The sequence below is a fragment of the Cyphellophora attinorum genome (genome assembly GCF_001299255.1).
Source record: "Cyphellophora attinorum strain CBS 131958 chromosome Unknown Contig4, whole genome shotgun sequence".
NCBI lineage: Eukaryota > Fungi > Ascomycota > Eurotiomycetes > Chaetothyriales > Cyphellophoraceae > Cyphellophora > Cyphellophora attinorum.
The window spans coordinates 420,186-442,928 of record NW_017253232.1 but is presented as its reverse complement, the minus strand read 5'-3'; the positions used below and the strand labels follow the sequence as shown (position 1 = coordinate 442,928).

General features: G+C 53.3%; 7 protein-coding genes across 7 annotated transcripts; 2 read left to right on the top strand and 5 right to left on the bottom strand.

Annotated features, from left to right (window-relative positions):
• Positions 1–204: 204 nt before the first annotated feature.
• On the bottom strand, positions 205–2,624 carry AB675_6258 (Fork-head transcriptional regulator 2; the record flags this gene model as incomplete). The annotated part of the gene is made up of 2 exons (XM_018146536.1): positions 205–1,298; positions 1,430–2,624. 2 exons carry the CDS (start codon positions 2,622–2,624, stop codon positions 205–207), a joined length of 2,289 nt encoding a protein of 762 aa, XP_018003796.1.
• Positions 2,625–3,599: 975 nt separating this feature from the next.
• Positions 3,600–5,800, bottom strand: AB675_6257 (Beta-TrCP; the record flags this gene model as incomplete). Its single annotated transcript, XM_018146535.1, has 2 exons — positions 3,600–4,322; positions 4,376–5,800. The coding sequence occupies 2 exons, from the start codon at positions 5,798–5,800 to the stop codon at positions 3,600–3,602; spliced, it is 2,148 nt and encodes a 715-aa protein (XP_018003722.1).
• Positions 5,801–6,819: 1,019 nt separating this feature from the next.
• On the top strand, positions 6,820–7,422 carry AB675_6256 (uncharacterized protein; the record flags this gene model as incomplete). Its single annotated transcript, XM_018146534.1, has 1 exon — positions 6,820–7,422. One exon carries the CDS (start codon positions 6,820–6,822, stop codon positions 7,420–7,422), a length of 603 nt encoding a protein of 200 aa, XP_018003927.1.
• Positions 7,423–8,620: 1,198 nt separating this feature from the next.
• Positions 8,621–9,667, top strand: AB675_6255 (uncharacterized protein; the record flags this gene model as incomplete). Its single annotated transcript, XM_018146533.1, has 1 exon — positions 8,621–9,667. The coding sequence occupies one exon, from the start codon at positions 8,621–8,623 to the stop codon at positions 9,665–9,667; it is 1,047 nt and encodes a 348-aa protein (XP_018003897.1).
• A 2,445-nt stretch (positions 9,668–12,112) lies between these two features.
• On the bottom strand, positions 12,113–14,048 carry AB675_6254 (Laccase-1; the record flags this gene model as incomplete). Its single annotated transcript, XM_018146532.1, has 3 exons — positions 12,113–12,357; positions 12,411–12,549; positions 12,597–14,048. The coding sequence occupies 3 exons, from the start codon at positions 14,046–14,048 to the stop codon at positions 12,113–12,115; spliced, it is 1,836 nt and encodes a 611-aa protein (XP_018004057.1).
• A 3,773-nt stretch (positions 14,049–17,821) lies between these two features.
• On the bottom strand, positions 17,822–18,691 carry AB675_6252 (uncharacterized protein; the record flags this gene model as incomplete). Its single annotated transcript, XM_018146531.1, has 1 exon — positions 17,822–18,691. One exon carries the CDS (start codon positions 18,689–18,691, stop codon positions 17,822–17,824), a length of 870 nt encoding a protein of 289 aa, XP_018003666.1.
• A 245-nt stretch (positions 18,692–18,936) lies between these two features.
• AB675_6251 (uncharacterized protein) lies at positions 18,937–19,638 on the bottom strand (the record flags this gene model as incomplete). The annotated part of the gene is made up of 1 exon (XM_018146530.1): positions 18,937–19,638. The coding sequence occupies one exon, from the start codon at positions 19,636–19,638 to the stop codon at positions 18,937–18,939; it is 702 nt and encodes a 233-aa protein (XP_018004117.1).
• Between the last annotated feature and the right edge of the window lie 3,105 nt (positions 19,639–22,743).

The window sequence follows — 22,743 nt, the reverse complement described above, 5'->3', positions numbered from 1 at the left end:
TAGCGAGTTGCTCTCAACAGACCGTGCATCAGAGCACTAAACCACCATCTGGAAGAAACATCATAGTAATCATACATGTGCAAATACAGTCTACTCCGTCATACAGTCGTTCCTCATCACATCGGGAAGGTACCGTGATAGTACATTGTTGTCCCTGCCTGAAAGAAACAACATCAATCTCGTCGAATCCGTCCAGTCCCCTCTTTACCGCCTCCCAAAGCTGGCACCAAGACCTCGTGCAATCGGAGCAAAGCCCTTTGCCAGGTCAAAGCCCACGTCGCCATCGTCATCGTCGTCCTCTTCAACGAGAGCGACGCTTGCGTGAGGTATGATCTGCGGTTTGGCATTAGTGATTGAGCGCAGCTCCGGAGACGGTGCCACTGCAGTAGCACTTCTGCTGCGTTCGTGGAAGTTTTCGTTGTCCTTCCGTGCACTCGAGCTTGTCATCGGGATCTGACTCCCACGAGCAGCCTTACTAGGGCTGCCCATGATATCCATCGGAGGAGGACTACTGCTCATGATCTGTCGATCCTCGATTTCGAGTGAGTGTCGTCCGTTCAATCTCCTGGGGAGGTCGTTTTCGTCGACTTTAACAGGACTCAGATCAGGCGGCACGGTGCCAGGAGTCTCGCCCATCATGCCTCTCCAGAAGAGGCCCGGACCGACGGGCGAAGACTCGGCCATGAACTTCGATGGGGCCACGAGTGTAGAGGGTGGCGCAAGGCGGATGTCTTGACGCATTGGAGCGGGTGTACGGAGAGACGACCGCTGGGAGGGATGGAGAGGTGTGTCGAGGTAGGAGGAGGAGAGTGTAGGGTTTGCAGGCTCTCGATGTAGAGGAGGAACTGATGATGGAAGGGTGTAAACAGGTGGACCATTAGGGTGAGGTGACGGGCGACTACGATCTGGTAGAGGCGATTCGTCGAAAATGGACTCAGGCAGAGTGGCACCAGTGTCGTGACGCCGGCGTTGTGGTGTTGTTGTCTCTAGCTGAGTCTGTGTTGGTGGAGCCAAGTTAGGGACGGGCGCGAACTGGGAAAGACTGTTGACCGGCGGCGGAGGCTGCAAATTCAGCTTTGTACCGCCATGTGGAGGACCATTGGCTTTATCCTTAGCGGAGAAAGAGGTCACCATGGTCGTGTCGTATCCAAGGTTCTGCCCGTTGGGGCCACGGAAGTTTGGGTTCACCTCCTTACTGGAAGCGGGCGATGATGGCGCGGAGCCGCCATGCCTTTTGGCTTGCTTCTTCCAGTATTCTTGACGGTGTTCCGGGGCGATCATCCATTTCATGCCCTTGCCTGGTTCATCTGTTCGCCGGGGAACTTTCTGAAAAGCTTTGTTGAGCGACAAGTTATGACGAATCGAATTCTGGTCAAGTTAGTATGGCTTCAAGACGACCAGAGAAGGAGTGAACTCGCCTGCCAGCCACTGTTGGAATGGCGATAGAAGGCATATTTATCGGAGATGAAAGAGTAGATATTCGCCAGGGTCATTTTCTCTTCTTCGGTCGAGAAGATTGCCTGAGCAATCATGGTCGCGTAGCTGAACGGTGGCTTGAGGTCTTTGGCAGACTGCCGGGCGTAGTCGATCTCTTGTGTGCTCTCCATCATCATACCACGACCATACATTGGTGACACGGCAGTCTTTGTGTCGAAAACTGTCCTCTGGGCTCTGGAGTCATATTGCTGGGCAGGCGGCGTTGATGCCCGTTGTTGCTTGATCTGTGGTGGAGGAGCAGGTGCCAGATGCTGATAGCCTGGACCAACAGCAGGCGGGGGAAGTTCTGGTCTATCTGAGAACAGGCCAGGGTGGGCCCGTGGTGCGTCTGTTGCGTTTTGCTTACGCATGTTGTCTATGAAGTACTGATCAATCTTGACCGGGTCGTTGGGTGTGACGAACATCATCTGCGTGCCCCCGATCTCAAGGACGGTACCAGAAGTAATGTGCGCGCGTTTCTCCTTTTGGAGCAAGACATTGTTGACACGACAATGGTTCCTCCCGTTGACTCGGATGTGCCAGCCGCCTCCTTCAGGGTATTCGTGATCGTAGAAGATGGCGGCGTGCAGGCGAGAAATGATCTTGCTTGGACCCAGGTCGATGTGGACTGGTATAGGGTTTGTCGATTCCGATACTGGACTTGAGGCGCCTGTATATGTCGCGTGAGGAGTCGTTCTATCATCAGGTTCACGGCCGATGTTGATGGATTGGTCGTTGACAAAGTAGGTCCAGTCACGACCCGCAAGCTTGGCGAAAGCCTTGATCTTGTTCTCATCTTGCTGATTCTCGTTGGCGAAAAGACGTGCGGCCAAGATGGGATCTTTGGCCTGCGCGAGGGATGCTATGACCTGCTCAACGAGCTCAGCTTCGGTGAGCGTGTCGCCTTCGTCATTGGTCTCATCCGTGTCCCGCGTCTCGAGCTCAGAGGACGGGGTTATCGGGCGTGGAGCTGGGGATGATCGACCATTGACCTGTGAGACATTAACATCATGATCAGCGACGCGTCTAAAGGGCCGCACTTTTCTCTTTTTGTTTGTTGGCCGTGAAGGCGAATCGCCATAGTCAGAATTGTCTTGGGACTCGAGATTGGATTTACGCGCAGTTTTGCGCTTTGCACGCGGTGGCATGACTTGGAAGACGCGTCAGGGCCAATCGATGGCAGGAGCGACGTTGTTTACTCGGCTGTAATTGTCGAAACTAGTAAGAAAGCAGCCTCCATGAGATCGCCCGTTGCCAAAATGTAGTCCAGCGAAAGCTCTGCAAGGAAATGGCTTGGGCAGGGAGGATTCAGCACCAGGCACCTCGATATCGTGTCGTGGGGGATGGAAGGGGTGGCAGGAATGGACGTGCTGTTGACAGAAAGTTGTGAATGCCGTATGACTACCGGCAGACCACCCAGTGGTCGCTAGAAGAAGACGATCAAGGTGGAAAGGAAAAGTGCTCGACCTGATGTTGGTGATGACAGAGAATGGGTGACGAGTTTGCACTGCGCAGAGGTTGACCTTTCTAAAAGAGGAACAGCAGCGCATGGCTCCAACACGCGCCCTCGCGGTTTACAGTGCCGCGCTGCTCCGCTCGCCTCCGACAGTCTACAACCCTCGTTTCATTCCGATGAGCTGAACATACCAGTTGGGTACAAAGCCATCATGGCTACTCCAGAAGACTTGCACATGTGCAGCAGACACATGACAGGTCCTGCAAGCACTCAATTTGCCTCGGTGACTGTACGGTGCGATCTGTTAAGGGCTCGAGCAGTGCAGTCAGCTGCCCGGGTAAGCTTCCTTGGTAGGCAGTAAGAAAACAAATAGTGCATAGTGACGTAACCACAATAATGTACCAATCCCATTTCCTATAGCATTGCAGCCTGAGCGCGTCGTCGAACGCACCTCTTTGTCGCAGTAGTGTTACACCAGCCTCGACTGCTCTTGTATATCTATACCATTTCTGACTTATCTCAGAAGGCCTCCAAGCCTTGCATGATCGCTCATTCCTGTCTTGAGAACCACTACCAACGCCAAGCTAAGTCGGATGCCTACAAATGATGCTATCTCCCCTGTCCGTATATAAATGCTGCCGTGAAATATCCTCAAATATCCAATACCTTAGGTTTCCACCAGTTCGACGCCTTCTATGCCATAGCCAAAGTCGATAATGACTACCCGTCCGTCCTGACTAGTGCAGATGATTTTGCGATAGTTGCTTTTTGCCGAGAGCATCCAGCTCGAAGTCCACTTCCCAAATGTGAGTTTTAGACCACCATCTTCCACAGACTCGCCCTTCTTGACATCCCAAATCTTGATGGACTGGTCATAGCTACCGCTGATTATGCGCGAGTTTGCCGAGTCCAGATGCAGAGATCGCACAAGCTCGTCATGGCCTTTCAACTCCCGTACACGTTGACCCGTGATAGTATCGTACTCATATATCACTTTGTCGTTACCGCCGGCGAAGATCGTTCGCCCGTCTTCCGAGAATTCAACACACGCCAAACCCCGGTCCTTGGATTGGAACTCCTTGATGCACATCCCGTCCTCGAGCCGCCACAGCTTCGCCATACCGTCGCCACTTGCGCTGGCTAGCAGATTGCCACGGACTTGCACTGCATTCACGGGACCCCGATGCCCGTGTAAAGTTTTCAGCAGCTGCCCATCATAACGGTCCCAAAGTTTGATCGTCGCGTCTTTCGAACAAGTAATGATGAATCGCTTGTCAATGCAAACATCGAGCACGCCCAGCTGGTGACCAACGAGACGAAAGATTGGTCGATAATTGTCCTTCATGTCCCAGACCAAACAGGTATGGTCGGAAGAGCCTGTAACCAGGATCTCATTGTCGTACTGTAAGCATAGCACCGAGCTTCATGCCATGCCTCAAGAACATCTCCCGCCGGTTCGGGAGTCGTGATCTCTACCGAGCAGAAAGGCTGGATCCCTTCAGGGTTGACGGGTTCGCGGGCTACTGGGATTTTAGAACGATGAGTATGGGGCGGACCGAGTTTGCGTAAGCATTGATAAGTGCGAGCGTCCCAGACCCGTACCGTCTGATCTCGGGATCCTGTGATGATCTTGTTCTCGTCGAACTGCACACAATAGACGCTATCTCGGTGACCGTTGAGGTAGATCGCGGCAGCCTGACCTTCATCCCATCTTCTGTCGATTTGACGGCGGACCTGATATAGTCGAATGTAGTCCTGACCAGGCAGGCTCTTGCCCATGCCGGCAATATGCCTCACTTGGCCCTCCCAGGTTGGCATGGGTTGCTTGGGGCCAAAATCTCGAACAAACACATTGCGCCAGACTGCGTGTGAAGATGCAAAGTGCAGCCAGCGCTTTGTTACAAGGCTAGCGCTGAGCAAAGAATTGAGGTCCAGGTGAGAGAAGATGCTCTCGACCAGCTCCGGAGCCAGGACATCGATTGGATCTCGTGCGACCGGCTGAGATCGATCTACAGCTGAAGGACGTCGAGAGAGCTCTTCTAGGCCGATTCCGATGCCACTTTCGGAGTCGTGCAGACTCTCTGGCTTTGGTGGCGAGTATGGTGGCAGCGGTGTCGCCCGATGTGCTTGATACAGCTGGTTCTGAGCAGCCGCCGAAGCTCGAGCTCCTGCACCTCCGTACACCAGATCAGATAAGATCGGTTGACCTCGACTGCGTGGCGGCATCATTGGCTCAAAAATGTTGTCTTCCACTGGCCACGGTTGTAGCTGCATTGAACTGAGAAGAGGTAGCGAGGGCCTTCGCCGAGTGCTGGGAGTGCGGAAGTGGTTCCATCGGTTTCGAGGTCGAGATGAGACGGCCTCCGAAAAGTCCATCATCCTCTCCTCTGAACGGATTGGAAGCAGCTGTGAAGGTCGACAAGCCTCGGCGGCATCGCTGTTTGGTCGCCCGGCCTTGCCGCGAATGGTCAAGGACATTCTACGACCCAGCGACTTGAGTTCTGAGATACCATTCTTTAGTGACTGAGAAAGTTGTGAGGGCCGTCGTTGGTGCGACGGAACTTGTAGTGAAGTAGAGGGCCTTTGCACTTCCTCTATAGTTCGCTGTGCAGTGAACGGATATGATGGAGAAGCAATTGCGCATTCTTCCTCTTCTTGATTTGTGTTGAATGTCCTCCAGTCCAGTAGATCATTGCTCATGGTCATTGGATTCAGCGACCACCGAGATGTTCTGGATCGAGGCAATGTCTGCACCGCTGTCGCATCGAAGCTGGCATAGGAAGTACGAGGACGTTGGGCGAAACGCAGAGAAGTTCGTCGACTCGGCGCCAGTCCCACCGCCAGTTCTGATTGATATAGGTTCGACATGTTGTACAAGGAGGCGACACAAGACACAGGGGCTGTCGACTCCGCAACGGCTCAAATCATAACATAGGTGCTGTGGACTGCGAGCTCGTGTTGCACCAGATAGTATTGTCCCGTCGTTGGCTTGTCGTGGGAAAGCCTTGATGAAGTTGAAGACGAAGAGGCAGGCGCTACTGGCCCTGCAAAAGAAAGGTATACGGTGAAGGAATCGGTATAGAGTGAGCTCGAGCAAAAGAGTGACAAGACAGAGGAAACTTCATCACACCACCCAACTGCCACTGACACTTGCAAAATCTTCAAAGCTGCAACGACTGTTGGTACTCGAAGGAGAAGTTTGTCGTCGATACCCTGACCCGAATCAACAAATTCCGAGCTTGACCCCTGCGATTGTTTCCCGAGTGCCAGCTCCACCGGTACCGTTTCGCTGCTGTTCGGTCTGTTTACAGGGGTCTGCTCCCGGCTTTACAGATCTAATCTGCAGATAAATGTCCGTTGTACTTGAAACACCAAACGATCTATTATTTGCTCACAGCGTCATGAATTCCGCCTAGACGCATCCAAGAGGCTCCGATAGAGGTACAGCAACGTAGTCTCTAGACTCGCCGCCATGACGGAACCACCTCTCTCGAGCCTCTCGAGGATGGCTCAAGGAGTCAGCTCGACGCGCCTAACAAAATTGATGCTGCCGCCGAAGATGTCAGCTGGGCCCTATCCCGTCTAGGTATGGCGCCTGGGATTTTCAAAACAAACTTGAATGCGAGAGTGGAAAGCCCATGTCGTTGCTCGTCCTCTGCTCCTCCGCACTCTCTCCACCGTTCTTCTTGCTTCACAAACATAACCCTGAACTTGTCGCATTGCGTCGCATTACCTCTATACGCGCAATTCGAGCCTCTACTTAGGACCGTTGGAAGCGCAGACTCCAGCTTCAGCTCTTGCTTCAACATCATAACCCAGCCCAACCAACAGCTTCTTAGGTCGCGTGCGACATCGCTTCAACAAGCAAACGCGTCATACCTCGCATCATGGCTATCCCAGCGTACTACAAGATCTTCTTCCTCTGGATTGAGCCTGTCGTCACCTTGTTCGGCGCTGTGGCTGCTGCTTTCTTTGGCCATGATTATCTCGTCATGACCCACGCGGAGACCACTCCGTCCAAGATCCTGGGCCTCCCTATCGCTACCAACATCGCCCTTCGCCAGCTTGCCAACTTGTACTTGGCATTCGCTCTCAACGAGTTCTTCGTCCTCCGGGCCACCAATGATCTCAAAGTCTGGAAATCTGTGCTCGCAATCCTGCTGGTCGCAGACTTCGGTCACTTGCTCGCCAACTCTCAACTTGGACTTGGTCAGTACTACGACGTCATGTCATGGAACGCCATGCAGTACGGCAGCTTCTTGTTCGTCTACATCGGCGCAGCAATGCGATCCTGCTTCCTGGCTGGTGTCGGATTCGGGACGAAGAAGGGTCGTCGTGGTGCGCCCCGCAGTGTGTCCAAACAAATCCAGGCACCAACCACTGTCGAAGATGAGTTTGCAGCTGTTGCAACGCCATCGCCCAAAGAAATGAACAAGACTCCTGCCCAGAGCACTCGCCGTCGCAAGAATCGCAGCGTCTCCGGCGCTTAGCTGAGCCCATTCGAAAGCGGGGCGATAGCCAGTAGCTTCGCGTCCAGCTCTGAGGGATTCATACGGGCTCATGAGACCGGTTCTGCTTGCCAAAGCGTGGTTGCCAAGATTCACGCAACATGGTGAAGGGGTCCCCAATCGAACACATGTTCAGCACCCCGCGGAAGTAGCAGTGGATTAGTCAACGTGCCCAGAGAGAGGGGATGGCGCTGCCTCTCGCGTTGACTGGGGACAGGATATGACGGTTCCGAAGGGGACCACTACGCGAGATGTCGCGACTCACCAGCGTCGCGCTTTCATGGCGCATCGACACGACCGTCTGCAAGGCACGCGCCTGTGCCGGATGAGTGTTTGGGGACAAGAGATGGGAGTCTGTGATTCGTGTGAGCGTGTGAGCTCGAGTGAGCATGTGGCAGCCTTCTTCCCCACAGGTTCTTTTTGATTAGTCTGCATCGTGGTTTGAAGATCTGGTTCGTCTTGTACAAGTCTCAATTTCTGTAGTGCTTCGTACGCAATGACTATATACGGAACTACCTTCGTCCTCTCTGCACTGCAACGGGCAATTCGTCATGTGATTTCGCTGGTCAAAATGTAAGCAACAAGGCATCCATCCCAGACAGCGATATTCTAGACCTTTGTCGTGGGCGGCCTTTGTCACTTCCAGCACGTCACGTTCCTCAAAGTTTGGGGATGTCTATCAGGTGGAGACGTTGATTACCAACCTCTCCCCACCAGATCCCGTCGGCTTGGAAAATATAACTGCCCTTCATATCAGTCTGACTTCAGCCTGAGGTTTCTTACCGCGTACAGGCACGTCCTCCTATCACTTGAACTTTCGCGTGGTGCTCACGTTGTGATACCATCGTGATTGACATCCAGCCTCGAAGAAAGCATCACATAAGCCGCCGTGGCTTCAGGCCGGCAACAAGTACCGGACAAGGCGGGGAAAACAAAGGTGAATTCGACGACCTTCTGAGAACCGCCTTTCCGTTTTTTCTGCTTCGGGTGGCGACTGGAAAGATCGCTGGCAACCCTTTGTACAACTTCCCACTAGGTTACGCTTCTCGAGCGGTCGTAAGGCGCTTGATTTCACAAGTGGCCTGAGAAGTACAATTAAACCAACTCATCGCGTGCCACTAAACTCTGGCACTCGCCTCAACAAGCGAACAGTTCCCCAACTTTGCATCCCATTGACAAGATGCCGGCCTATCCACCATGTCCTCAGATGAAGGCGCAAATATACGGAGCAGTATCCGAGAAGCCCAATCCAAAGATGACATATGCTCTCGCTCACTCCGCTCGATGTAAGCTCCACCTATCGGCCAATCGTCCAGATAGGAATTTGAGGATGGTCCTTGGACACGCCTTCGCTCTCGACAACATGCTAGTCCGCATTGTAGAGATCGAGAACCAGTCCGCCAAAGACGAGGTCGACTTGTCGAAACCCGACGACAAGCCTGCCGCCGCCGACAGCGAGATCGCCGCTCAGGATAAAGCCAAAGCCGGCGTTGGAGGTGGTGCTGGCGTCACTGTGGCAGAAACGGGCAGTCTTGCGCGCTCTGAACAGCCGCAGAAAGAGCGGCGCATCTCTTTCGGCAACTCAGCCAACTTCCGACCTTCGGACTACCACGCCAACGGCACCTCGAACAGTAGTGAGCGCAAAAAGTCGCCTCCACCAGCCAAACGCATACCCAAGGGCTACTCGGACGAAGAGTCAACCTCAAGCGATGACTACGACGACGACGCGGACGCCGCTGAAGTGCTAGCACCCGCTGAAGCCCTAGCTCGCCAGTCCGCCGTCCGCAACAACACAAAACTCGAGGACATTCCACCACAAGACCCCTACGAAGACGAGGACGAAGACGCAGGTCTAGGCCTCCAACGCTTCCAATCTGCATCTGCTCGCCAGCCACGAAGAGTACCCTCGCCACCAGCAGAAGAGGTTCCTGCTCTCGAGGAGGACTGGTCGGATGAAGATATCGAGGACCGTCCTGAGCCTCCTTCACCACCCGCCTTGGGCGAGGATCTCTTACGCCAAGCGATGGAGAAGGGAAGCAAGGATGAAGAACTTGGAGATCTGTACGAGACGCTGAGAGGATGTCCTTGCTGCAAGCAGCACAGCAGTGCACCGAAACCGACGGGCGTGTGGAGGGTAGAGTCTGGCGAGGATGGGAAGCAGTACGCTGTGCTTGCGGAGGAGAGGGACGATCTTGAGGGAGGTCAGCAGATCGAGGTTGCTGCTTGAGGAAATTGTTGGTTCTTCATTACGAAAGGCGACTTCAAGCACAGGGAAGGGGCCGCGGTCGAGCTGGTCATGCTCTGCGCAGGATCGCTGCAGTATGAAAGGATGGCTCTGGCCTTCGCCTCATGCTCCTAGAGATCTGGCTTTCGAAATCCCACTACGAACACACTCAGCTTCGAGCCAGCGCTCGCTTTGCAGTTAGTATCAGATAGCTTCATAATGATCGGAAACGAGCCACGATCCCCAGCATTGAGGTACAACCTACCTACTCAATGCCCCTCGCCCCTCTCCTGCGACACCTGCCATCCAAGTCTACTGGACCACCAAGTCCTGACGACCGTGCACACAAGCTCTGCCCAGCGGAGCGGAACGTCTGCTTACTCCTTGCTTCCTTGGACACTCATACGCTTTACCCACTCCTTGCTTGCGCTCGTCAGAGCGGAGCGGACATGCTCGTGCACATGGCAGTGCGGTGCGTCCTCCTACATCGTCCAGCCTACAGTAGATCATCTCTACAATCCACTTCGACGTAGGCCTGTTCTCCGCCAAGCTACATGATATATTGAGTATCGCCGACGACATCGCCATCACGTTGCTCCAGCAGTACTCACCGAGAAGCATACCCAGTACTTTCTTGGGACTAGTATGACCCCTCCCAGCGCAATTTCGCGAAAAATCGTACTGTAAAAGCAGCGGCAACCGCCCATCACACTAAGGGCATCCTTAAATGTCTCAAGTGGAGATTATTTCTTTCGATTGGGGAATTAAAATCCGCCAACGGCTTGACGTCTGTTACAGAATTCTAGGGTTTGTTTACTATGTGCATCGTGATCCGTTGAGTGGCACAGATGACTATACGCTTGCCGCAATATGAGCATCACGAAGTGGCTGATGCAGTCACGGGTCGGGAGAGCGTGAGGCGTGGGTTCTAGACTTCTTGACGAGTTGTTGATACGATCGTGCTAAGGATATGCTGATATGCGCTTGATCTCAATCGATGGTGGCATTGACTCGCTATAGCCCAGTCTGAACTGTCGTACTGGGCTAAGGCGACGGCGGCATTCTGGAAGTGCTGGGCAAACAACATGAAGGTGGCAGCAGTAGAGGAGACGCATTCATTCCCGTTGACAGTGCTTAGAGCGGAAGACGACGTCGCAATAATGCTGTTACTCCGGGTTGACGCACAGGCGCTGGGTGATCGATACTGTAGGCACTCGGGGCAGACTTTGCGCGTCGATGTAATCGTGATTTCAGGCTGATCGATGATCACAAGCAGTCTGCTTCCCATCTCGAAATGTGATAGAGCGACGACGTAGCTCTCCGTTGGTGCCGTGCTCTACAACACCTTCACCTTCACCGGCACTGCCACTGCCACTGCCACTGGCAGTCCTGTGCCAGCGATCAACAGCGTCAAGGAATCTCAAACGAAAGGAGGGTGACATCGCCACCTCACCCATCATCACCAGTGGACCTCATCGACAGATCGGCCACAAGCAAAGGCAAGCACGCCGCGCCTATATTAGTGGCAGCTTGGCAAGTAAGAAGGAACGCTGGCGTGCTTCAGACGAAATTAAGAAAACTCTTGATCGACAGAAGGCGCTATTTGACGCCCGAAATAAGGCGTTGTGCTGTTGACGCACGGCCAGGAACGTGGGAAGTGGGTATCAGTGCTTAGACTGGGGTAAAATTGCTTCCGTGTTGTCAATTGAGTTAGGCTTCGAGCTCTGAACTTTGAGCTTCGTGGTCGTGGTAAGGCTGATGCGTTGTCGAGTACCTAAGTAGCTGTGGTACGATAGCGATGGCACCGGATAGCGATAGCTTCGTAGGCGTGATGGCACAGTGAGGTGGTGCAATGCAAGGCAGTCGCGCAGGAAAGGCGTCTGTGAGTTGTCCTGAACTACTCTAGCAGCGGCAGGAGGGAACATGAGGCAGTCGCGATGGGTACCTAGGGTAGTTGCTGCCACGAAGAACACAGAAGCGTTTAGGAAGTCGCTCATCTGTGATTGAAATCATTCGTAGATGTGGTAGTTTTATTCCTCTTTAGCATAGATTAAGCGCCATTTCAGGCGTTGGTCCTGCGCTTCTGCTTCCTCGTGCTTTTTGCCTGAGTCGAGACGTCTTCTGTGACGAGTCACACTCATCTTGTACCATGTACAGTTCTCCGACTCCGATTGCCACCGCCGGCATCACTTCCTCTCCTTCTCCTTGGGTATCTTTCACCTGTCCGCTCCAGACCATCCCCCAAACCAAATAAGAAACTCCGCAATCGACGGCATTAACGCTTGCTCTGCGTACTAACAATCCAGTCCCCAAATATATCAACAAGAAAGGTTTGCATCGTTTCGTGCAAAGTATTTCCGATAATGTCCAAGATCAATGATCAACCATATGCCATGCAAACAATGTGCCCAAGTAGCTCCGAAAACAGCAAATCAGGGTTTCTTAAATTTACGAGCTAGGGTGGGTCTTGCCCTTCTTCTGCAGCTTGCTGGCGATACCGGTGCCGTTCAAGTAGACCTCGGGAACCTCGGGCCACTTGTCGACACCGTCGAGGATAGCGAAGGCCATACCGCCGTTCATGTGGGTCTGAACGTGGCAGTGGAAGAGGAAGGCACCGGGAGCCTCGACGTGGTAGCGGACGGCGATCCAGGTGGAGTTGCCCTCGGCAGGTGGAGATGTGAAGCCGTCACGGACTGGATTATGTTAGCGAGATGCAAGGATCGCAGCAAGCATGGTTGAAACTTACGAGGAGCAGCCTTCGTGTTGATAGCAGTAGGAGGCAGAGCGCCAGAAGCCTGAGCCTCAGCGATGGAAGACCATGGGAAATCACCGACGCCCTGTCCAATAAGGTACGCCTTGTTGGCGTGCTTGTGGAAAGGATGCGGCTGAGCGAGAGGTCCTTGGATCTTGATGATCAAGTCGATCCATTGACCATCTGTGTGCGGATGATAACCTGATCCTCGGGAATAGCAGATGGTTGTTCGAACAGGAGAGGCGTGGAATCTTCACGGGTGACGTTGAACGTCTCCGAGCCAGTCAGGGTCCAGGTGTAAGGGTTCAACATCTTCTTTGTCGTGAAGATGAATGTCTGGTCAACAGTCTGGGACATATTGCGAGGAGGGAAAGGGACGGCCTTGGGAGGTGCGAACATCAATGGCAGCGTCTTGTTGGTACCTGCGTAGTCCATGATCGCGAGCGAGTCGCCTTGACCAGCGGCCGACACGGCACCCTTATAGCTGAGTGTGGCGTAGCCGGAGATGATCTGGTTGAGACCCTGGTTGGTGACACGGATGGTGTAGTCAGCAGCTGGCTGATCAAGCTTGATCATGACAGTCTGACGGTCGCCATTGTTGAGGACGACGGTGTCAACAAGCTGAGGAACAACATATTGACCATCAATAGCATAGACCCAGAATTTGTGACCGTCAATGGTGTACTTGAAGAGTTCAATGCCAGCGGAACCGATGAATGTAATTGCGGCCCATCCCTTAGAGGCGTCGACCTCGATCTTGGTCTGGTTGCCTTCGGATGCTGTGCAGTCAAAGTAAACGCTGCTGGGAATTGCGCTGACGTCGAAGGTGAAGTTGGCGCCTTGCGTCTGGGGAAGAGGAGGCAAGCAGCCTTTGCCCGTAAGCTGTCCTGAAGGGACACTGGAAAGAAGGTTGGCGTAGCGAGGGCTTGTCAAAGCGTTGATCTCGTCCTGGGTCTTGCAGATCCTTGAGCCCTTGCCGTTAATCAGAATGGCATCGACGCAGGCAATGTCGAGGTTGCCTTTTTCCTCAGTGGCGTGAAGCTCGGCAGATGTCATGTCAACGTAGTCGCTGACGAAGACTGGTTGCAATGAATCATCAGCCGCAGTCAGCTGCTTCTGGACTTCAGTGTCGTTGCTGATAAAGGACCATGGGCGCGGAGCGTCCTTGCTGTTCTTGATAACGATAGCTCCGAAGCAGCCGTCGATGATCTGAGAGCGGTAATGAGCATGGTACCAATATGTGCCAGCCTCGTCTGCCTCCCATTGATAAAGAAATGAGTCGCCAGGTTGGATGGCCTTTTGCGAGAGACCTGGAACACCGTCTGACCATGGCGTCTTTGCTTGCGAGATCCCGTGGAAGTGGATGGTCGTTGGCTCATCCATGTTGTTGTGAACCAAGAACTCAACGCTGTCCCCGAGATTGAGTTTCAAGGCCGGACCCGGTGATGTCCCGTTGATCAAGATACCCTTCTTCGTTGCGCCGCCGGCGGGGTTGACATCCTCCCACGTGAGGTCGACCTCGAACTTGACAGTGTCGGCACGTTTGGTGAATTGCACCGCATGTGGCGCGGCGAAAGCATTAAGAGCAAAGGTTAGGAGTGACACGGCTCCCACCAACCGTGTGAAGACCATGTTGGCGGCGTGTTAATGTATATAAACAGTATGTTCAAGCGAGTGTGGTGTAAGGAAAAAACGAACGCGCCGAAAAGGATGAGGGATGATTCCTCAGAAGTATATGAACAGACACGAAACGAATGAGTGTCGAACGGAAGGTATTTTTGGGAAGAACGAGTACCGGAAGGCAGGACACGAGGAAATATGACCTGCTAAAGCTGAGGAAGAAGGCGACCAGGAGCCGCAGTCGAAGGACCCGGTGGAGCAAGCCGACAAATCTTACTTGATGGGGCGGTGATATGGGCAAACAGGCTGGTGGATGGAGTCAAACGAATCAGGTGAGCTCAAACAGATTGAGTTATGGACGGGTTGAGCTAGCAGGGGGCGTGGTAGAGTCTCGGGAACAGCTATGGCAGCGAGTGCAAAAGCTGGATTAGGATTACCGTAACAGCTCAGCTTGCGGAGTGGAGCGGACAAGGCCAGAACATTTCCTCTGGCCTGGGCACGAATGCTCAATTGATTTGTTGTCTTGTTGATGATTGAGCAGTAGGAGAATACAGATCTCTCCGGATCTACCGCAGCTGTGACACGTCGTACGAGGTTGTGCTGCACCCCTCATGGTGGAACGCTTGGGAACACAGCAAAGAGCTGGCGTGTTTCCAACCTGGACGGAGTGTCTGCCATTATCCCATTACTATTTCGTTCGTAAAAGGCGCGGAAGCAAGCGAAATGATGGGAAAAGGGAACAACCAGTGGCGTGGCGTCGTGCTGTTTGACCTGCGCCCGGCCTCTTGGCTGGGGAAGCTAAATTTAAAAGTGGGAAGGTGCAGCCAGGGGAAACCATCGCGGAGCCAATCCTAGCATGGGGATTTGGTCTCGAGCAAAAGTATCCGCAGGCGTTGCCTTTTCTTTTCCTCGTTTGCTGCTGCAGTGCTGCTGGAACAGTCACATGGCGACGACTCTGGGGGCGCTTCTAGGCCTCAGAGGGCTAAGGTCTCCTCGTATACAGGCCGGACCAAGACTCTTGACGCCCTTTATAACCCAGTGTCTCTGGAAGGAGGCCTGAGCTCTGAGAGCGCGCAGTATCATTCTGAGGCGCGTACGAAGTAGTGACCCGACTTGTCTGCCCCTCCCTCGTGTCCGGCCGACAACGACATGCCACTTTGCCGCCGCGAGGGAACGCGTCTTGACGGCTCCGATCAATCGGTGTCTGAGTCGAGCGATAGGCCTCTTCGGCCATTTGACTTCACGGTGCTGTCATCGCATACCAGCCATTGTATTTGTTGTGCATTCCTGTCGTTGAGGTCAACAGGAGAGGATTGGATCCGATGACAAACAGAGTTTGGTAGCGGGGCTGTGTGTCTCCTAGGCCGCAGAAGTCTTCCGGCTTGTTACTGTAGTACCGACAATGTCATCGATCCTCTCTTTTCTTGTCGGGCACCTGATTGTTTGTCAAGGTCTGCTCCTGCGCCTTCGGCAAGTTCTAGGTAGCAGTCGATGGCTCACTCCCAGAGAAAGTAGCCCAGGCCGATTAATCATTACAGTATTTTAGGCGACCCTTCAAATTCTCGAACCTTGAACTTGTTCCTGCGCAAGCGCGAACTCTGCTGCTGGCACTCACACATCTTGCTGTGCTCGACAGCTTTTTGCCGTGCACATAATTTGAGCGCGCACATGTGTGCTGGCGATTTCGATGCGCTCCATCAGCCGGACCATAGGACAGGAACTCGGGCCTCCGGCACGTCGACGGCTCACATGGCCGATTTCGACCTCGGGAGGCAAGCGCCGAGTCAGCGCCACCCGTACCCAAAGTCGGTAAAGTCTATCGTGTACCAAAAATAGGTATGCTGTTTCTTGACTTCTGAGACCAGTACGAAAGCTTGGATAGACACTGTGACCTTGCGATGAGCTGAGGTGTCCGGTCGTCATCAGATCTAAGTTCAAGGATAAGTCTACGCAAAGATGAGAAGTACTTGTACTTACGTCTTCCCGTGCCGGTCAGCGACAATTCAATCAGCCATGACATGGGCTGCTTGATCCACACAAGCTGTTCGGCCAAGACATGAGCGTTTTCTAGCTGTAACAGCGACGCCGCGAACTCCTACAGCATCCTCCCTGGTAGAACAATTAACGATGGATTGTTCCAGCGACTTAGCACTCAATTGAGGCTCATCTCAAACTTGCTGGCTCGATCTGCAAGACCACTCTGTGCTTCAGAGCCCGCCGTAATCTGAATTCTCAGGACTCAGGGGACAAGGGCCGAAACGCCCATTTAATGCTCGAACAGCCTGCCACATGTTCAGCATCCTGGCATTAGGTGCTGTGGTGCAACTGGGGCCTCCTGTGAAGTAAATCAGGCTCCTGCCACAAAGCCTGGAATACCACTGCGAATGTATGAGGACCTGCACGGCCGTCACAATCGAATCGACAGCGACCCTGCCACCACTATGCGCCCAACACATATCGATACAACTCCAACATATCATCAATGAGCTCATCTGGTGTCTCCCACATTGCGAAATGGCCACCTCGGGAATGCTCACGATAGAACTTCAGATTCACTTGCGCCTCTATCCAGCTGCGTGGCGTCATCTGCAGTTCCTTGGGAAACGCCGAGATTGCATACGGCACTTGGGTCTTCTCCTTCCACCACGTGCCCATCACCAAAGGTAGTGCGTTGTCACGGTACATATACATTGCTGTGGTCGGACCAGGTAGGTAGTGCAGCATTGTCCAAGTGATGATCTCCGTTGGCGTCCAGGGGTAATTATCTGTCCAAACGATGAGCTTCTCGTACATCCAGGCCAGCATACCAATAGGTGAGTCGTGCAAGGCGAAGCCGATGACGTTTGGCTTCGTTGCCTGGAGGAATCCATATGCACTGTTGGATCTCGTATACCATTCATTACGCTGCAGGTGTACTTTCTCGGCATCATTATACTCGCGTTGATCATCTGGAAATGGGTTGCTTGTGGGATAGACCTATCTAACTGTAAGTCTACGCTACAATGCATGTCCCGGACTGGCAAAATATTGACCATATTGGCAATGAGCTGAGCCGGCTTGTTCGTGAGGGAGCTCTGGAGCCGTTTGATCTTGTCATCGATATCATAGGACACGATATACATTTGCACCGAAAATCAGATGGCTTCATCAAGGATGGTGGCCAATTTGTTCTGATTGCTGCAATGGACGAGACGTGGGGCGAGCTATGGAGCATGGCACAAAGCTGGCCTCGACCTCGCTGGCTAGGAGGAGCAAAGAGTGCTTGGAAGTTTCTCCTCGCGTATCAAGACGAAGAGATTGTGAAGGAGATTGAAGCTTGGCTTGCCGCAGGCAAACTCAGGATTGTTGTTGATGAGACCTTCCCATTTGAGGATGCTCCCAAGGCAGTGGCAAAGTTGAAGACTGGGAAAGCGCAGGGGAAGATCGTGGTAACGTCGATTAGTAGGTGAAGCAGACCCCAAGTTGCGGGGCGCATGGCCTGTTCACACACGGCGACCAAGGTCGTGACATATGCGTGACGGGGAATCGTGAGAAGTACATTCCAGGTCTTCTACTCAGACAAGTGATGGTGTAAAGGACTCAACAAGCGGATCACTTGAATCATGGGATACGTATGGCTCAATTTAACGTCCTGGGCCATGCGTCAGAACCTCTGGCACCTGACTAGCAGCTGTGCTTCAAGGTCTGCTTCCTACGGGCATTCCTGAACATTCGCTGGAGAAGACCCCTTCCAGCATCGTGGTGACATTGCCAACTTGAACTCTGGGGCCGCAAATCTACAGATTTCACCGCCACCCAAATAGCGGGATCTGAAGCGCCTCAAATCTCCTTGCAGTGTCCTGACACCAGATCCGTTCCCTACTCAGATCAACGTGGCCGTCCAACTCTCTACGATTGTTGACGAAAGACCACGCAGAATCAAAGGCAAATAACGTTGCCACCCAGCCACAGTCCTTGAGACTGCCGGTATGAAAGAATTCCAAGCTCTGTAGCGACTGTCGCGCCCAGCGAAGGCCCTGTAGAAGGGCGTCCATCTTTTCTGTTTGTGGACTGCTAAACGACGATGACGACGATGAAGCCAGTGGCGGTGGTGCAATCTCTGCTGTCATCAGGAACATCATTGCGTCACTAGTAGATTGTGTTGCGGCCAGGACGTTTACATTTGGGGCCGAGCCGTTGCGGGACAAGGGCGGTCGGCTGTTGATGATTCCCAGCAGTGAGTCGCCCTTGTTGCAAATACACAGTGACGTGTAAATTGCTTCGGCCAAGCGGATGCGAATCGCTGCATACATGGTATAAGCTGTCGCGGCGGGAAGAGAGGTGAATCCAAATGAGTATTCATATAGACCCGCCCATTCGGCTTCCTGTCTGTGGTGCAAGCCACCGTAACGTTGTTGCTGCTGGACTCGAAAGTCTGCTTCCCAGTGATCGAGCTCGGAGGCAATAGCTCGCAGTCGCCGGAGCCGTTCTCGTGCCGATTGCTGCTCTTCAACCTTCTGCAGATGCTGTATGCGACTCTGAGTCTCCTTTGTGGCCCACTTCGCAGGTGGTGATGCGCTCTTTCTCGAAGGGCTGAGGTAGCCTTGGTATTCCACCAGCTCTGGTAGAAGCTTGAAAGCAATGTCTAGCATTTGGTGAAGTGGATGTCGGGACATTGCTACTTCGTCCTTCCATGGCATATCATACCAACGCGGATCGGCCAAAAACAGACTTCTGCTGTGAGTGAATGCGAAAGCTGCTTCTAAAGATCTGTAGCCATAGAACAGCTCTCGAGCTGATTGCATGCTTAGTGTTGCCGGATCGTGATAGGATAGCAAGCATCCAACTCCATTGAGGTGGCTAGAGAAGTTGGCCCAGGAATGACTGACTACGATCTCGGACATCGCGCAGCTCAGCGCCGCTAGCGATAGGCTGATAGGACACAACGTCGAGGCTCTACTGCCCACCGCTGCAGAGATTCTCGAAGATGCCGCAGCGCACGGCTCTGGATAAATGCCGCTGAGACACCCAGGTTGTTGTTTTCTCGTTCTCTGCTGATGATCGTCAGTGCGGATGCCAGGCAAGCATCATTGATGATCTTCAGTCCTGGTTCGACAGCCTCCATCATAGCAACATGAAACCACGTCGATCCGCAACCAGCAAACGCACGGAAGGGGTCGTAGGAGGCAGTCGAAGAGGTATTGTCATTGCTCTGCTCTGGCCACCACTCTGCAGAGTCCTGTGCTGCTAGAGTAAAGGTGTTTTGGTACTGGGGTTCACCCAAGACGTCCTGAGGAAACCGCCAGATCCACGAGTCAGGATCTGCATAATCATATTCTGGGGACGCCGAAAGTGTCGAGTTGCCTAACCCAGGACTGGATCGCGCACTGACACTTGGTGTGTCACTTCGCGACGAGACATCGAGATAGCCCTCTCGGCAAATTGTTGATCCAACTCGTCCACCTGGTCCTTGGGCTACCTTCGTGGCTTGCGCTGCCGCATCGGCAAGTTTCTTCTCCTTCTGACGACGACGAAATGCCTGCACATTCTTTCTGACTTTGGCTCGTCGCGCTTCTGCTCGCTCTGCTTCGGTACCTGGCGCACGAGGCCGTCCCAGTGGCATAGCTTATTGAGTGGTGGGTGAGATGACGAGTCTGGATGACGGCGCAAGGCAGTTTGAGTGTTCTTGTGCCTACTACCCGATTCAGTAGCTCGATGGGCCAGCTCCGTCATCTTGGAAGCCACAGAGAGATTCAGAGACATATTATAGAAGGGGTCGTGTCGCCACTTTGAAGTATACTGCCGTTACGTGAAGTTATAGACCCAAACGTGCAAGCAATCTAAGGGTTGCCCAACTTGGAAGTGGCATCAGTCGCCAAAGCCCTAGACGAGCGACCCCTGACTTCATGTAAGCAGATGCTGAGAATAGAGCCACAGATAAAGGGACAATTGGCCCGCTTTCGTCGATGACTACGGCATTCAGTATTCCATTTCGGCCTTTTCGTTCGATTGGAGATTCAGCGGTCGAGTGCAGCATTTCATCATACGCATGGCGGTCTGTACGGCCGGTGGATGGGATCAATACGGGATTCACCTAAGCATTGTGGCGGGCTCGTGAAAACATCGAACGGAGGCACCTTCGATTTGAGTATACTTTGGTATGACGCCAATTGGTCAGGGGCCATCCTCGGGGAAGTGGCGTGGGGTCCTTTGAGTCTTCGCGCTTCAGCCGCGCGCAAAAGGCCGGTGTGGTGAAGGAATCGAAGATTTTTGACTTCAGCACAGAACCAGGATCCTGGTATCTGTATGTGATGTTACAGTCCACGGCAGCACCTTTCACCGCTTCCATGTTAACCGAGCAAGTGCATTCAGCCCTACTGGCCTACATCACAGCATAGACGATGTACGGAGTACTGCGCTTTTGACCGATTGCCACTCTAAGACCTGCCCAGGTGTCATTGGGTACGATTGAAAGCAGCAGCACCCAGAGCTTGAATGTACTTCGGATATGACCCATGCACTTTTGTACACCCAGAAACGCCACTCCGCTCCGAGAGGCGATTGAGACACTCCATGGACCACCGCGACGCATTATCACCTTTTTTGAATACTTAACATCCCTACTCAAATTCTCACCCTGGGCCTCTGCCGTAAAACTTGTTGCAAGTAAGTGGCAAACCTGGCAATTTCCCTCGAAGGTGCAGATAGGACCCTGCAACACGCATACAGGCTACCGCTCATGTTGAGCGAGGAGCAGATGCAGGTGAAATCGTCCACAAGAGGCGAGTCGTACACTTGCGCAGGTCGGGCGATTGATGTCGTGTTCGTGTCTATGGTGAGACAGCTAGCTCACACTCAGTCCCGTGGATCACCTCAACTAGCGCGTTTATAGAAGAGTCATGGAGCGGCACGGCGCCACGCGCGCCACGCGCGCACGGTCTGTTGTCGCAAAATGATCGACTTTAAACGACAGGCCCAGTGTCTGGTATGCAGAAGCTGTGAGGTCAAGATCTGTGCTCGCATTGCCGTGGGCGGATTGTTGGGCATTGCAGCAAACTCGTATCTGCCATTGCGCAGCTCTGCCGTTGCCGGCATGTGGGCTTTGGGGGTGAATGAATCGTTAGCAGTATGACAGAGGCGGAGCTTGCTTCGACCTTGTCGCAACGCCCTAGCCAATCCGCACGCGTTGCAGCTTTGACGTTGTAGGCGCAAGGTCAGCCTCGTGCGGTTAAGGCACGTTAGTACCGGGGCTACGCCCAGCGTGCCTGGCGTTAGATGCTGTCAGATTAGCTGGGGAAGTGATCAACAGCACTTCGGTAAGAGGTTAATCTCATCGGGTGTGGTAATGGCTCGAGGAGTGTTGGCTCACCCGTGACTCGTACCCGATTGACCGTCGCAGCTTCAACTTGCAACACAGGTAAGCTCCACACATTGGTTTCGTCGAACCATTCTCGTGTGGCATATTTGAGAGCCGGCCGCCGCACACACAGCCACCGTAGTCATGAATTCATGAGTCACTCGAGACCGGACGGAGAAAGCTTCCTGTACCGCACGAGAAGATGACGCTAGTGACTCTCCGCTTATGAGACTGGTCTGGGCAGACCTTGGGCCGAGTTAACGGCTCCCGAAAACAGTAGCTTAGGGTTTGGGACTCTGTCCGCGTCGAAACATTCATTGCGACATTCAGTACCTGCTTAGCTGCTCTGACGCTGACCGGGCAAATGAGATGGCCAGATGCACGATACTCGTCAGCTGTCGCCGCATATCGGTTCCGGCCCTCTGTTGATTTGTCTGGCTAAAATCATCGAATGACCTCCGTGCAGCCGTTGTTCACAGATCTGGAAGTCGGTGCCAAGGTCAGCCGCAAGTCGGATTCTTGTCTCGGGACTAGAGGCCAGCTTTGACAAGCGCTTGATCATCGACCCCAACGAATGTGTATCAGTGGGAAGGCAAAGCTGGTTGAAAACAAGACAGAGACCCCCAGAAGTACCACTTGATGATGGCATTGTACGAGTTGAGCCGAGTCTAGGATACTTTCGTGGGAGCTCGATGCCTTGTAGATTTACCCCATAGGGATGGCGTCTTTTCAGATCGTGGTCGATCACCGTATTCAACCGACTATCGGTCATCACCTGCGAGTTTCTCAAGTCGATAGTACATCTCCTACCAAAGCCGAAGGTTGACCGCGATGATGTGCTCGTGGTGCTGATGCGGGTTGATGTGGGAAACTAGATTCAGCAAATATCGAAGGAATCGATACTCGTTCGAGGCAACAAGCTGAAATCGTCGGTTTAGACCTTAGCGGTTTGCCTTGGCAAGTGGAGGTGATCGGGTGATCTGCACGTGCCCAGCTGGTGCCCAGGTGAGCCGCTTATGTAAGGGCGAACAACATCGAATTGCAACTCAGATCGCTGCGACCAGCGCGACGACGAGCTCGCGGTCCGACCTACTTAGATTGGGAGTATTGCTGTTGCGATAGCGTTGACAACTTGCGATGACCTGGAGCTGATCAGAAAACCTAGTAAACGAGTATCAATGTTCCCCCTAATTCCTGCTTTCCTTCTATCTCTGATATCAATCACTCTATCTCCGAACCAGCTGGAGTTCAGACACGAGTTCAACACTTTCCTGCAAAGGATCGTGCAGCAACGTCATCCGATGCGCACATTTTGCTCAGTATAGCTCAGGAAACATACGTCTGAAGCCTCGAGGCGACCAAAGTCTGATG